We start from the raw sequence: 16279 nt of genomic DNA, 5'->3' as shown, positions 1-16279 counted from the left end.
ACATGCTGAAAAACAATAAATGTCCCGTGCACAGCAGCACTATGGGCAGTACATGCCATTTTTACACATTATGCAGTAGACTTCTTAATACAGCTTTTATTTTGTGGCAGTTGCAGGCTAAGTCAACAGCGAAAGAAACAAAGGAGAAAATAGTGTGAGGAAAAGAAACAGATGAAACAACCTCCAAATGCCTTTGTGAATTTAACTAAGACACTGAAAGCGCAGCCAGCCTCAGGCTCAATTTTCAGACAAGTTTTAGACTGCTGCATTTCACTTCCTGAACATGTCAGCTTTTGATTTTGGCCCCGAGGAAGGGAAAAGCAGCTGTCAGAAAAAAAAAGACTTGGTTTGCCCCTGACCTTCTAAAGCAATTCAATTTAAAGCAAAAAAAAATAAAAAATAAAAAAAAAAACCAACCCAAACAGAGGCAGAAATGAAGCAGCAGGCTGTGAAACGTGGTCACGTTGCTACATCACCCAAATGGAATGCCAGCACAAAAACCACCTGCCAAATCACACCCAGTCTGAAATAGAAGAGGTAACGCTCTCCTCTAGATTATGTAACCAGCGGGTACCTAACAGGATGAGTCCTAACTGTACTGTCTGGGATCTTGATTACAAGGGGGGGATGAACTGCTTATTAACTCTGGCACTAGAATACAGACCTCACATTGTTTTTGGAGGATAATATCCTGAAGTATTTGAAAAGAAAATGACACACATCTTTTCTTCTTTCTGAAACACCTATCCGGCATACTGTAGCATTATGGCTCCAGGCTCAGAACTTCACTAAGGCAATATATGCAGGGAACAGTGCCAAAACAGGTCAGCCCATCTAGTCCCGTCTCTTACCTTCAGCAAGGGAGGATCTCACTTATAGCCACAAATAGAACCACACAGAATTGTAGGGGTTGGAAAAGACCTCTGGCACCCACCGTGCCCAACCCACAACTGTTAGGATGCCTATTAGCAGCTGGTGGGGCTCTAAATAAAAGAGATAGATGCATCTCCCTCTATTTTTCACATTACCGACTAAACAATAACATAATTTTATACGCGGTGCTTCCCAGAGCCTGGCTGATGTTCCGTGCTCCGTAACCTGGGATCAAACGGAAGCAAAGGATTCCGACGGCTGCACCCTGGACAGCACAGGGTGAGGGCACGGCAATATTTTACCGGAATTAAAGAAAGCGGTCACAGCTGCCACTCGGTCTCCATCGGGTAAAGGTTTCACGCTTTCACGGCGGCACGCTCTGGCGTATCCCACGAGGGTAAAGACGGGAGCAGAGACGGGCACACGCAGAACGGCAGGGCGCTGAGGAGGCAGGAGCCCGCCCGGAGCTGCGCGGATGGCAGCGGGCCGGGCGCGCCTCTCTGCCGCCGGCGAGGAAAGTTTCCCGGCCCCCCGCCTCCCTCGGCCCGAGGCTGCGGCTCGCCCGCCGCCCACGCCCGCCCGCCCGCCCGCCCTCCCCTCACGGCGCCCCCCGCCGCCCCCTCACCTGGGCGAGGGCGATGCCGGCGGCGGCCCGCGGTCCTGCTCCATCGCGGCGGGCGGGAGGGGCCACCCGGCGGCGGTGACAGCTCCGGCGCGAGGTGAGCGCTGCCGACACTGAGCAGGCGCGGAAGTGGCCGGGGAGAGGGGGGGGGGGGGGGGAGAGAGAGAGAGAGAGGGCGAGCGGCCCCCGCGATGATGTGGCCGTAATGCGCCGCCGCCACCGGCCGACCCGACCCGACCCGACCCGACCCGGCGGCGGGCGGGAGAGAGCCGAACGGCAGCCGCCGCCCCGCGCCGCTGAGAGGCGCTGAGGGGAGCGCGAGGGGGCGGCCGCTCCTCGTGCGGGGGGAACAAAGAGGAGCGGGCTCATCTCCTCCAGCGTTCGCTGGCGTGCGAACGTCGGCAGGTGGGACCCACGAGTGCTCATACGGGAACGGACAGAACACCACGCGTGTGTTTGCCAGCGCGAGGCCGAAGGGGACAGTGTGCTGCGGCACGTCGCTACCGTGGATGAGACGTGGCGCCCCGCGGAGCTGAGGGCGAGCAGAGGGAACCCGCCCGCCGCACTCGGCCGCCGACAGTCGGCGCCCGCCGGATCTGGCTGATGAATCGGTCCTCCCGCCCTGCAGGGGGCGCTGCGCCGCGGTGGGCGGAGCGGGGCGAGCGTGCGACCCTCCTCACTTCCGGCCGGCGGGGCGCATGGCGGGGGTCGGGCAGGCAGCGGGACCGGTCGCGTCGCGGGAGCTGCTGGACGCGGGGCGCCGCGGAGGTGAGGGGGTTCCCCGGGTGCGAGAAATGCGGGATGGCCGCCACCGGCTTCGGGAGGGGAGCCGGCCTGTAGCGCAGCCTGAGGGGGCTGCCTGCCCACCGGTACTCTGGTTCGTGCAGCCTTTCCATACGTTACTTCGGTCTGTCCATCGCTCCGTGTAGACCATGTGTCACCTTTTGGGCTGCGCTGAGTGAAGAGGAATCATTCTGGGGCCGCGTGTAAAGTGTATGATAGACTTAATGTCCTTGAAAAGTGTTTTGCACACGAGCGTACGCAGTGCCAAAAAGAAGCGACGGGAATAAGGTGTGGTCGTGAAGCAAGGTTTAGGTTTGACATAGAAGGGTGGAGAAGGAGCAGCAGGAGGAAAACCTCAGAGTTAACATGTGGAATATGTGGTGGTAAACGTGTAAATACCTGTTTGTTTCTAGGGCTGGAAGAAACGCTACGGATTAGTTCAAAACCCAGCAGCAAGAAGGCTACGACTTTACAGACAGTTAGAGTGCCAAGGAGTAATGGTAGGTATCATGTTGTTACTGGAACAGTGGTGACGACATAGGTGTGTGTGTGTGTGTATGTATGTGTGTGTGTATATATATATATATATATATATATGTATGTATGTATATGTATATATATACATATGCAGATGGTAATTATTTTCATTTCAGTTCTGGACAGAGTACAGAGCTTTTTACCGCAGATGGCACATGCAAATGACGAGCTAAAAAGGAAAATGGTAACAGCACCAGCACATCAGTTTGATATTGAAAATCTCAACAGTGCCACAGAGAAAGTTATAGAAATGGTAAGCAGTAAAACCGTCTGGGGCTAATTCAGTTTCAAATGTAGGAGATTTGATTTCAAAACTGGATGTTATTCCTAGTTAGGCATAACTGAAGGCTTTAATATAATAATAGGCTTTGAGTTGAGAAATGTTGTGTTACGATCTTTTACAGCTAATATTTATAGTCACATCAATGTTTTCATTCTGCTTTTAGCAGATATTATAAGACCACATGCTCATGGAGGAGAATTTCAGTATGAAAGTAATGTGTTATATGCATGTTTCAGACAAGTGTCTTCTGGTCTGCAAACCCACAAGAAATGGGGCAGCCAGGCAGTTTGGTCTGCAAGCTCTCAGAGCAACTGCCTGCATGTTGATTAGATCATAGAATCATAGAATGGCCTGGGTTGAAAAGGACCACAGTGATCATCCAGTTTCAGCCCCCTGCTATGTGCAGTCACCAACCACCAGACCAGGCTGCCCAGAGCCACATCCAGCCTGGCCTTGAATGCCTCCAGGGATGGGGCATCTACAGCCTCCTTTGGCAACCTGTTCCAGTGTGCCACCACCCTCTGTGTGAAAAAGTTTTTCCTTATATCTAACCAAAACCTCCCTGTCTCAGTTTAAAACAATTCCCTTTTCTTTTAGATTGTACTCAGCCTACATGCAGTAAGTTGTCAGAAAACAAAATGAATCCTAAAAATCATGTGTTGTAACGTACTGATGTGGAATGGGTTGGATTTTCAAAAGATTTTTCATATGGCTATAAAAAAGCCCTTGTATTTGCTTTGGATTATATAATTACAATTTAAATATTTGGCAATCTGTTTATGATATTTGCCTTAATCATGTTAGAACCCAAAAGTCTAACTGTGGTTTTCATGTGGTAGTAGAGTTGATGATTGATTTGTTTGCTTTATGTTTTACTCAAATGATGGAAGCAGTACTGAAACATACTGTTTGTTAATTAAGACCTTTTATTCCAGAATGTGGCTGTTATTGAACTGAGTGATTCTGATACAGACGAAGAGAATCTAACCTCAGAAGATGACTCAGAGTCTGAAGATGACTGTAAAACTGATGAAGTGACAATAGACAACATTAAGTTTCCCAAACCAAAGGGAGAAAAGGGCAAAATAGAAATTTTGGACAGCAAAGTGAATGAGTGAATCCATTTTTATTACACTTAAAAATATATATCAAGCAAACCACATTTTCTTACTTTAAAGACGTAGCCCTTAAATGGCCTTGTTTCTCCATGTGCGATTCCCCAGGATCCCGTGAAATGCTTCTGTTTACATGGTGGAGAATTCAAGATCCACTCGTGGCTCTGAAGCAGGCCACGTCTCTGAAGAATTAAGTAATGTCTTATCCATCAAACAACATGGAAATTCCAAGCTTCCTTGTGAAGTCAGACTAAGAACGCAGCTACAAGTTGGGACACTTGAGCCAAAAGGCCGTACTGCACAGCTCAGTAGGAAAGTTCTTGTTCTCTTGCTTTGCTGAGGAAGGATTTTTGTAGTTTGCTTAGAATAAAGTTTTGCATCGAGAGCAGGAAAGAAGTGACAAGGAAAAATCTGTTTTTTATTATGTCTTGGAAAGTGTTAATGTACAATGTCTTTAATATTAAACGTTACCTTAAAGTACATCAGACCTTGTGTGTATGTTGCACTCATGATAGTAACTGCTGAATACCAAAGCAGCAGCTGAGGCCGTTTCAAGATGAGGTAGCATGGGATAAGGATAACATGTTAATAAGCCATGACTTGAAAGAGTTCAACAAAGGGTTACGAATGCTTCTTGGCTTGCACTGAGTTACAGTTAGGTTGCTGCTGTTCCCTGAGCTAGCTCCTATCTGCAGAGTTTGTGTAAATACCCCTGGTACTTGGGTCAAGCCCACCTCTGTGGTGTTACAGTTACGCTAAGCTGTGCTTCTCATCTGCTTTATCACATTTCTGCCCTTTCTATGTTATTAATTAATATTTTCTGGTTTCTATTTGCTCGAATATTAAAAAACAATGACTTGAAACCTGCAGTTACTTACACAACTTGCTTCAAACCCAGTACGTAATTCTAAAGTTTTCTTTTTAAGACCTATTTCAGTAGTGTTTGTGGTAATAAATTAAAAGGATTTTTTTCTTTTACTTTCTTATAAATGGAAGAGGGGTACAGTTGATTAGAATCAGCTGATGAAGTCACAGAATATTTTAAGAAAGAGGAAGAATGAGAATCAGGAGGTGGGGGGACTGTGGTTTGTAATGGCAGCCCAGAGATCAGATTAGGCATGAGGTGGAGGTACAGTGTAGGAGGAGCAAGCAGCCTTAAGTACAGTCTGTTTGTTGGATAAGGTCTTGATCTGTATGGAAAACTTCAAACTGAAGGAAGTTTGAAAGCCAAAGTCTTAACTCAGTCATTTTACAAGAGATTTTCCCATAGATTTAAAAAAGAAATATGAAATGTAATAGTCGTGCCATGTAAACCAGTGATAACAGTCAATCTGCACAAAGTCATTTTAATCTTTTAATGTAGCCACTTTTTGGATTGCAGGCTGAGCACACGTTCCATTTCAACAAAGAGATAGAAAATATTTTCAGTAACTTTAGCTTGGTATGCATAGTTAACACGGATGTTGAACTCTGTATGTACTATACAAAGATCAAAGTAAGTGCACTTCCTTGCATTGATGTACTTATGGCACAAAGGTTTTCTGTACTGCTGACGAATCACCGGAGCAGAATGTTAAGTTGCTACTGTAAAATTTGAACCAGTTTATAGCAAAAATAATATTCATATTTTCCTTCAATTTTAGAAGAAACCTAAGAACTAAGTTCAAAATGTTGGTGCAAATATGGTCACACAAAGAAATAGGCATGTGAGAAGTTTATATTCAGTTGTATTTTTTAAAAATAAGCCAAACTATTAAATTATTTTTATCTTGTGCTAAGCACTGCTACAGTTGCTGGATCATTGATGCCGTGTCAGGCTAATTCCCAAATGCTTTTGTCTTTCAGTGAGACTAAAACGTGGACCTGATTTAAAGAAATTACCTATGGAATGAGTGTGTTTGTTCTTTAGTTGGAGCACTGCAGATGGCACATCCCAGGCACGGTATTAAGTGCTTCATGGAACCTTTAGAATTGAAACTGCCAAGAGTTTACTTTCCAAGGGAGGCTGTTAATATTCCACAGTGACAGCCTTTGTTCTAAGATATTCATGAAGAGCTTCTTCACCTGTATTAGCACAATATTAACCAGTTAGAATAGCAGCTAAAGGAGAGAAAGCTATCAGAGAAGGTAACCGTATCATTAAAAAAAAAAAATCATAACGTTTTAGAGAACATTTGAGTCCTTGAGACATGATAAGAAACAAACAGATTTATCCTCTGAAGATTTACAGGACTGGTTTAACAAGAAGAGTCCAAACCCAACTAGTATGGAAAGAAACTGCAGCTGAATTTCAATAAGCCGCCACTTGGGGGGAGTACTGAAGCAGCAGCAACTTCTAGGTGGCACCTTGGGAGCTCAGAGCTGAATTTAAGAATTGGGTTGCCTATGTTGAGTTTCCAGGTAAAATAAACTGTAAATTTTATATATATATATATATATATAATATTAATATATATAATATTATATATTACATTAATAATAGGGAAATATATATATATATATATTTATATATGTAAATATATATATATATTTCCCTATTATTTATTTTTATATATAATAGGGATATATATATATATATATCCCTATTATTAATAATAATTTTGATGAGGGGAAAAAAAGGCTGATATTTGCTTGGAATTCCACAGACAAAAATCTGTTATGTTACCGTTAAATGAGTATATATATATATATACACACACACACATACACATATATCTATATGTTCATTTCTTTACCATGAGGCTATGAGGCTTGATCTGCCCAGTCCTGTAATTTCATATATGAATGAGGCAGGAATTGCAAGGACAGGAAAGGAATTAGATCACTGTAGGTGGAGGAATGTGGGAGATGCAGGAAATGCATCTGCAGTTCTTGGGTAATGTTATTTTTTCATTGATTTGGACTGTCAGTTGAGAAAAGAAAGAACAACTCACCTAAATCTTTTCCAAAGCCAGACTGTTTAAATCCACCAAATGGTGCTGCTACATCAGTTTTGTTGTATGTATTAATAAAAACTGTTCCAGCTTCCAGCTTTTCACTGATATAGAGAGCTTTGCTTATATCCTTTGTGAAAACTCCTGAAGCCAATCCATATTCTGTGGTGTTTGCCCGTTGCAGGACTCCATCAATATCCCTACAGCAGAAAATATTGATTTAATTGCTAGGAGGTAAAATAAGCAAATGCTAGCAAGCTTTGACCCTCAGTTTGGTCTAAATATCTTTTCCCATGCTCCTTCTTTTCTCTCAGCTGTTACAAAAATGCAGTTTATTAAGGACTACTCTCTGTGTCGATCTGTCTCATCTATGGAAAATAATACACTTGCTTCAAGCTTGTAAAGCATGTGTTTGCATCTCAGTGTTTAAGATCTATGCTAGGAAATGTCAAAAGAAAGTTGCATTATGCACACTGACTTCACTCAACTACAATGAACAACTGGAGGATCAGACGAATACAAAATGACTTGTAAAGCAGAGCTTGGCAGCATGTTATGAATCAGTTTGCTGAAGTCTGTCAGTTGACGGAGATTAAATACTGAAGCTCAGTTCTCCATTGTGACACATCTTTTCAAGCAGTGTTCAAATTGCTATTTCCATCCAACTCAAATCATTTTAAAAAATCCATATGTTAAAACTTCAAAAACTTAATACAGTCCCATATCTCCATACATAATTCGTAGATGTAAAGCAGTATCTGTGCAGTCAGTTCCCACTCCAAACAGCTGTATGAAATTTCTACATAAGGCTTTTATATTATCTGTTTGTAAAATAATTGCTGTGATGTAAAATAAAAGCTATTAAAACTGGCTGTCCAGAAAATATACAGAGGGATTTTCATTTACAGGAGTAATGAGCCAGTCTTAGACAATGCACAAAAGTATGAGATCTTTTTTGACCACTGGAGAAAATACAACTTTAACAATATGATCAAACCTCTGTTTTTATCAACTTGAGTACAAATCTTTCATTGAAAATCATGTTTTATTTAAGGAATGATGCTTGCTTGAGGTTCTCTTCTACCCCCTTGCACACTTGTAACAGTCTTTATTCTATACTGACATGGAGAAGGACACTCATACTAGAGAAGCTCTGAACTTAGCAGGAAGAGGGCCTAGAGTTTCAGTTAGATCTTAGAAGATTAAAGGAACTATCCAACATATTTCATCAGACAGGGTAAAAATGAGGAGACCGTACCCATTTTTAAACTTTGAAATCACCATCACAGGACCAAAGGATTCTTCCTGGGCAATATACATATGGTCTTCAACATCTGTGAATACAGTGGGTTCCATGAAGAAACCTAAACAGAGGATAAAGCAGCATTTAAGCAAAGACAAAATGTTTTGTGGTTTGTGTTATCCAGGCTATCTGTGCTTGAGGTCATAGATACACTGAGGCCTGAAGGAGAAAATAGCAAGATTAATATGAAGTAATTGTGATGCATGTGTATAACAGCAGAAGGAAGGTTAAAAGAATGGTGTTTCTTGATGAGAGCAGTAACGTGGGTCATGTCCCCAGCACAAGGCCTCCACGCCAAAAGGCCAGGCCACTCCTCAGGGGCATACCCTACATTCTAGAAGGAAGGAAGGCAGAGTTGCATAATGTCAGAGACCACTAATTTTCTTGTTACCTGACAAGAAGACAGACATAAATATTTTTATCTTCCGAAAACAAGAAAAAAACATGCAAGGGGCAGCAACTTTGCCTAAGATTTATCGAGGTTTATCTGAGAGAATAGCTCACCTCATAGCTACTGTTCCTTTCTAGGTGGTACAAAAGACCCATTTATAAACTAGTTCACATTACTGCCAATCAAGAAATGTCGCAGTGTTAAATATCATGTATGAGTGAGTATATTTTAATGTGAGTGGGTAAAGTCAGCTTCCAATGTTTTGTACGATCACCTATTTCTTCCTATTTTTGTTACACTGACTTCTCACAGCTACAAATCTCCACTTGCATTTTCTTTGGGGATGCAGTCATATGTTTTAAAATTTTGATGCAAATGTTTCTTCCCTATTACTAATAAAGGACAGATGTCCATGACAAAATGTTGCTTTTACTCCTTCCTGTTAAACTTGATATATGTAATCTTTATATAACAAAACAGGCTTTTGATAACAATATTTAATTCAGACTCTTTCCAGACAGCTTAAGTATTCTGTTCATCAAAATGGATGATTACACTTAAAGCTCTTGACAATTCAAGGATATTGCAAAAAAGGCCTCCATGCCTCATAAGCAATACAAGTAAATGATTGAAAGATACTGCTACAGATGGGAATCCTGATGCATTTTCATATATTATACTTCATTTGCACATTAAATATGAGAGTCAAATACTCTGTCCTCAAGTGTTTCCTTGGGCTTACCTTCTATTCTTTCCATGATCTTGCTGCTTTCTATTAAGCAGCTAAAACAACCACACAGGCTTTTATTTAAAGCATAAGAACTTCTAACACCTTTGACCAGTATCTTACCTGGTCTACATACTTGTCTTCCTCCATACACTAAAGTGGCTCCTTCTTTTACTCCAGTTTCACAATACTTCAGCAGCTTTTCCAGATGGGCTTTGTGATTCTGTGGGCCATGATCTGTTGATCTATCAAGTGGGTCACCAATTTTCATCTTTTTTATTTCTTCCACCTACAGGTTACCCAACCAAAACAAAGTTAAACAACAAGTAGTTGTTAAAATGACCAGTGAACATTGTTATTAGTGTTGCAAAGCTTTGTTCAAAAGAGGGATGCAACCTTAGAAGGTGAATGCCATTCCCCTTCTAAAATGAGGCTGTTTATGTGGTCTTGTTTGCTAAGTTCCAGTTACTTCTGAAAGTTTTTGATGCTGTTTGCATGTAATAATTCTCTTATGCTATTATGAAAGCAAGTAAAATGTTAGCTTTTACCAGGAGTAAATGAGTAACCACAGTAATCTCCTGGGCTAAGCTAGATAAATGAATTGTTCAATGGCTCACTGGGGTAACTATTGCATTTTTATCACCAGCTACTCTTCCAGTACACCTTATGCAAAATTTCATAGCAATCTTCAGTCACAGTAACTGTAGTTCAAGTCATTGTTTTCATCTTACTTTCCTAGTGAAACATGAAGTTATCACCGAAGACGCAGCATCTACTTCAGTGTCACTGATCTGTGCATTATTGATGAGAATATTTGCCTTCAGTGCCTTTCTTTTGACACTGTAAGACATTCACAAGAAGTAGCAGAGCCTACGGTAAGCAATACCAAAAACAACAAGAAATGCACAAATCTAGAGCTTTGTGACATATTAATACATCTGCTTAAACTTTAGTCTTCAACTATCTTACCACTTTTCTAACAAATTCATCATGTATTGACTCCTCCACAAACAGCCTTCCAGCTGCAATGCAATTTTCTCCTTTGTTGAAATATACTGCTCCCATGCCCTGATCAGGGAAATAAGAAAACATTCGTATTTATATTTTTATAGGCATCCTTTTGTTCATTCTCTTTCATTTGCAGACTGCAAAGTTCCAGCTTTCACTTTCCATACATGAGTGCAGACAGTCAGACTCTTGTCCTGCCAACAAAAAATGTAGGAAGCTTATAATAATTTCTTTCTGCTTTTGTTGGTTCAGAGAATTAATGGAATTAGCACTTCCTGTAAGCACAGTGTGAGAGACCCTTGTTTGCTTCTTAGTAAGCAAACCGTGTCTGTTATCATTTTGAACACCTGAGCAAGAAATAAACTTAAATCTACTAAAATTCTCATTTGCACACTTTACTCATGTACTTTAAGCACATTATGGCTAGTCAAAAAGGTGATTGATGGTAAATTAATAAGCACTATGCGATAACAGGGAGTACATTGTGTATTTTAGCTCATTTTCAGGCTTTTCTTTTTGAAGCTTTTTTTTCTTGGCTAATAGATTTTGACTGAAATCACTTTTAATATTTTAACTTGGCTGATGAAAATTCTTCCTTGTTGTATTTTCTAATGTATCCTTGTAGTACAAATCCATATCTTTATGGTGCTTCATTAATAACTTAATTATGCTGACAGAAAGAAATACCCTATAGAAAATGAATCTTTTTAAAACAGATTTAAGGAATCTTCATGCAAGGGCTCCCTGCTGCAGTTTTTGACAATTCAGGAAGAGCACTGCAATACTGTGAGCATGTATCAGCAAGGCTTAGAATATATTTTACTTTGAACTAGTTACCATTTTTACAGCTTTGTCAAGTTCACAGTCATTGAATATGATCAATGGTGATTTACCGCCAAGTTCAAGAGAAACTTTCTTCAGATTAGTGGCTGCACTGGAAAAAGAAAAAAGTAGAAAAAACCTTTTAAACAGCTAATTGCATCATTTCTTTTCAACCATATCTAGTGAAAATGTACAGTATAAACCTCTGCTTCTCAATAGTGACTTAGCAGAATTTGAGATAAATGTAAACAAGCATACATAGGTATGTTTTTCTACTATGACTACACGAAAAATATTGCTAATAAGGTGCTCAAGAACTGGATTAAGAAGTATTTATTCATGAATCTTATGCTAAAAGTACCTCTTCATGATCTCTTTACCAGTTGGGGTAGAACCAGTGAAGCCAACTTTGCGAACATCTGGATGTTTAGATAAGTGCTGTCCCACTAAGCCACCTGGGATGAGGAAAACACCTTCACTGGACAGTACATACATGATTTTTACTATCCCAGTAACAGCACTATACACAGAAAGAGCTACATCAATCAAGTAAAATATTAGATTCTTGTTGATATTTACAGCTTTATTTGTAGGACTATGAAAAATCTCATATTAGTTAACTTAAATCACACTGATGAGTCCAAATTCTCCCACCTCTCTTAAGAATTTCTTTCCTAATTTTCCACCTTAGGTGCAATAATATAATTTTAACAGGGTCTGCTTCATACAGTTACTTTACCATTTTACTTTTCCAGGGGAAAGATGAAAATGATGACCTAAGGCTATGTGGTGTGAACCACAGCTAATTTATAGTGACCAAGAAGCATCTTATCAGCTTGCTCTAAGTCTCACAGTTACATTTAAATACTTCCAAGTGATTATAAGATTAGGAGAAAAAAAAAAAATGAAGTCTTATAGGCAAGTACAACTTGTTTCTCTGTAATACATTCTCTTTTTCAGAGTTTTCATGCTGTTTGTGTGAGCTTGGAAAAGGTGTGGGCTGACAGCTCTTACCACTAGGCAGAGTCAGGTGACAAACAGAAATGTCCAATTCTGTTCAGGAAATGTGTGACGTTACTGTATGACATAGATGCATGACTACTACCTACGAAGATAAATGAACTTATGTAACAGGTTTTCAAAGGTGCAGTGCTAGTATACCAGCTTTAATATGACCTGCTCTTCATAGAAAAGTGATTTGTTAAAATTTTTACCTGAACCAGGCAGTATATTTATAACACCCTTAGGAAATCCAGCTTTAGCTGAGAGTTCTGCAAACTTCAAGGCAGTCAGAGGTGTGACCTAAGTAGAAACACTTAGGTTAGGTCCCCTATTTTAATGAAATGCATGGTTGTAACTCTTACACTCAGTAGTTCTTCACTTTGATGCAATATCCATCATCTTCCTCACAGTACTGACAAATTAATAATGGCATTTTCTTGTAGAAATTGTTCTTGAAAATGAGAGTACCATTAAAGCAGAATTTAAGATAGTCAGTACCTGGTATAATCACAGTAATTTATATAATTATACCTCCACTTTAAAATATATGACAGGTTAAGCTATGGATGAAATCTGCTAGATGCATGAACTATTCTGTCTGAACAAATACTGGGGAGCCTGAGCCATCTGAACATTCCTTTTAGTTTTTACCTGAGCTGTCTTGAGAACCAGCGTGTTGCCTGCAGCCAAGCATGCTGCACTCTTCCATGCAAGCATCATCAGAGGGTAATTCCAAGGGATAACAATTGCACAGACACTTAAGATTGGGGGAAAAAAAACAACAACAACAAAAAAACAGGGAAAAATTATATTTTTGACTGCAGCTTTAGAATGATTTTTCTATATGCTCAGGCTGTCACTAAGAAGAAATATATAATTACCCTATTGGCTCTTTCTTGGTGAATGTTAGATTATGGTTTGGCCGGGCCTGGTTAATTGGAATTGTAGCACCCTGAAAAAAAAAGAAGACAGATTAATACTGGTACCACTTAACCATTCACCTTTTTAACAAAAACAACTTCCATTTAAGAATGTTTTAGAAAGCCACGGAACAGTCTTGAAAATCAGAAGCATTTGTGCAATTTATGCATCATGGAAAGAGGGAGATGTTTCTACTATAACATTTCCTGCTAAGAGTCAAGTAACCAACTCCTGATTTTCATCTGAGTAACAGAGAAGCATAGATAGCAAAATGATGGAAATGATGGAAAGAAAGCTGAATGGTATTCTTGGTTGCGCACCTTAAAGGTACTTCAGGAAATGCTGAACTTGTGCCACTTGCTGTGGTACCAAACAGGCACACCGGCATTGATCAGGACATAACATACAGCATGAGTCTTCGCACTTAGCAGCATGACTGTAACACAGTGATTCTGCTCCATGAATGTTCAAGAACTGATTAAGTTACCACCCAATGACATCTCAACTAACTTCTTAGATATTTGGAGTCAGATCCATATTCTCAAACTGGCAGTAGCCTGTGCTTTTTGTATGGTCTGGAAGGCTCACTTTAGGTAAAATTCTAATTTTACTTTATTTTTTGATTTCTTGGACACCATGTCAGCAAAAGGAAAAAAAAAAAAAATGTGTAGAGAAGCATTACCATCGATCGCTTTCTTTACACTTTCACTTGCCTGAATTTTGTCACACCATCCAGCAAAGTATCTGAAAGTTTGTACAGACATTCCAATATGGGTCTTCAAAGCTAAAGTGTAGACAGCTCCTGAATCGATAGACTCTATAGTTGCTAATTCTTCTTGATGTTCTTCCATTAGGTCTGCAAGCCTGTAATCAAACCATTACAAATGCACATCAAAGAGAAGTGGCCTCTAACCACTAAGCATGTAAAACTGCATTTTATTTGGCAAAGACCTGTAACTAAAATAGCATGGGCAGCTGACACAGTGCTGGATACTTCAAAGGCACTCTGATGTTCAAATATATAGATCCTAACATAATGCAAAATGAATATTATATGCCTTAGCACATTAAAAAATCTGGGCTAGTGTCTTTCTAGGCCTCAAGTTCTCTGTCAGTTAGCTCTGAAGCACAACAGTGAGGCATAAGACTGTCAAAGTGTTTGTGATAAAAACTGTTAATAGTAGCCATAGGAGTGTCTCTTCGCTGTCCCCTGCTCAGCAGAAAGGTATGTTTGCACGAATGGATTTTTACAAGATCTTAAGTCATACATCTGTAAAAATGTACATACATACAGACTTATCCCCTGTGGCGCAAGTTGTAGAAGTGCCACCCTGCTACACAGGAGGCACGAATCCCGGGGGTTGGACTCGATGATCTCTAGGGTCCCTTTCAACCCGCACGAGACTATGAGACTATGAGACAAGGTTTTCCTTAAGCTTCTGTCTGTGTTTTGTTACTCAAATGTATAATCAATGCTCTCATGTGATTTTAAGAGTTTAATTAGGTGCATTTTAGATTTCATAAAGAGTATTTAAAACTGGGTTTGTAAATTATTTTTTCCACTACGTCAATTCTGCTCATTTAAACAATTTGCAGAGATGTGGAAAAATGTTCTTCAATACCTGTTCTAACTGCATGCAGCAGTTAATGGCTAAGGCACCAGCATTAGTGTGCAAAAGGATAAATACGGCATGTCAAGCACAAAGGAGAAAGTTTCACTTAGTGCATGCCTAATATCTTCTATAAATGACTCCTTAAGACAAAGCAGCTGAGCTAGGGGTTTCAACAGTACAAAATTCTCCTGTTTGGCACTCAGAAGGCCTAGTCTGAACATAGCCCAGAGGAAAAAGGACCCTTGTTTGAATTAAGGTGGACTCTGACAGTGGGAGTACAAATATCCAACATATTCAGAAAATATGCAACAATTCTTCAGAGGAGCTAAACAATATGATTTAAAAACAAAACAAAACCCATGCAAACTGCCCTTTACATACTTGTACATGAGTCGCCCTCTTTCCCTTGCATTCATTCTTCCCCATTCACCATCTTCAAATGCCTCTTTTGCTGCTGCCACTGCTCTGTCAACGTCAGCCAAGGAAGCAGAAGATACACTGGCAATTACCTGTCACCAGGTAGAAATGCCTTAACTCAGACAGAACGGCTGGATGCAGAGTGTTACTCTTAACTGGGTATAAGCAAAGAATTGATATAATAGTATAATAAATAATATAATCGAGCCAATCAGCTGTCATGGGTGAGACATGCTGCAAGAAGTTGATACACAGCTGATGGAGGCAGAACTTGGAAGACAATGTAGGAACTCTGATTCCTACATCTTTCTTCACAGCAAGGGATTTCATCCCGCTGGAAGACACCTTTCTATATGTAAGATCAGCATGGTATTATAGATGTTGAAGGTCTTATTATTATTATCTAATATCCAAATGTGGTAAAACGAGTCCTGAACATTTAATTTCTTAGAAGCTGAGTTTCTGTTACCACGACATGTATGTAGTATTTTATGATTGTCTTCTGTACAAACATATAATGTAAACCCTAAAACAGAATTGCTATGACTTTTATTCCACTCCAGAACGAGGTACAGAGAAGTGCCACATTCTGGCTTCTGATGACAGTGAAATCTGTGCTACTGATTTTAGCAGAATTCAGTTACTCCAGAAATAAAAGGCATATATGGGCATCAGAATGACTTCTATTAATAATTCTGAGATGCTCAATCAAGATGTAATACTTTTGAGAGGAAAAAGTGAAACAGTATTTTCCTGTTCAAAGTTCATTTTTCAAACTGGGAATTTAATGGGATATTTTAAAGTCACATTTGCCCTGAGACAGATTGGTAGTAAAGTAAAAGCTGAAGTTAATGACTGACAGAAAATACATACAATATTGTAACAAAAAGTACCTTTTTAGCAACTCAACATTTGTTTGCAAAGATAAG

General features: G+C 40.2%; 3 protein-coding genes across 7 annotated transcripts in view; 1 reads left to right on the top strand and 2 right to left on the bottom strand.

Annotated features, from left to right (window-relative positions):
- SLC41A2 (solute carrier family 41 member 2) overlaps nt 1-1632 on the bottom strand; it is a 39808-nt gene extending 38176 nt beyond the window's left edge. For 2 of the 4 annotated variants that reach the window (XM_015864576.2, XM_032445170.1), the window contains exon 1: nt 1499-1593. The gene's annotated coding sequence lies outside the window, so the exon portion shown is untranslated. Of the gene's footprint in view, nt 1-1498 lie in introns of all 4 variants that reach the window. The other 2 variants (XM_015864568.1, XM_015864580.2) reach the window with 2 other exon arrangements.
- Nucleotides 1633-1659: 27 nt separating this feature from the next.
- On the top strand, nt 1660-4698 carry C1H12orf45 (chromosome 1 C12orf45 homolog). The gene is made up of 4 exons (XM_015864593.2): nt 1660-2263; nt 2692-2778; nt 2932-3068; nt 4034-4698. Exons 1-4 carry the CDS (start codon nt 2194-2196, stop codon nt 4214-4216), a joined length of 477 nt encoding a protein of 158 aa, XP_015720079.1. The 5' UTR covers nt 1660-2193; the 3' UTR covers nt 4217-4698.
- Nucleotides 4206-16279, bottom strand: part of ALDH1L2 (aldehyde dehydrogenase 1 family member L2) — a 29866-nt gene continuing 17792 nt past the window's right edge. Inside the window, exons 12-23 of one of the 2 annotated variants that reach the window (XM_015864546.2) lie at nt 15315-15442; nt 14034-14184; nt 13281-13351; nt 13051-13156; nt 12612-12699; nt 11759-11852; nt 11413-11509; nt 10537-10635; nt 9691-9856; nt 8405-8510; nt 7147-7346; nt 4206-6277 (exon numbers count right to left, since the gene is read on the bottom strand). In XM_015864546.2, coding sequence (XP_015720032.2) covers nt 6222-6277; nt 7147-7346; nt 8405-8510; nt 9691-9856; nt 10537-10635; nt 11413-11509; nt 11759-11852; nt 12612-12699; nt 13051-13156; nt 13281-13351; nt 14034-14184; nt 15315-15442 — 1362 coding nt within the window. In that variant the 3' untranslated portion in view covers nt 4206-6221. The other variant, XM_015864554.2, reaches the window with a different exon arrangement.

The sequence above is a fragment of the Coturnix japonica genome, chromosome 1, assembly GCF_001577835.2.
Source record: "Coturnix japonica isolate 7356 chromosome 1, Coturnix japonica 2.1, whole genome shotgun sequence".
Classification (NCBI taxonomy): Eukaryota; Metazoa; Chordata; class Aves; order Galliformes; family Phasianidae; genus Coturnix; species Coturnix japonica.
Note: the sequence above shows the minus strand (reverse complement) of the source record. Positions and strands in the feature narration are given on the sequence as shown.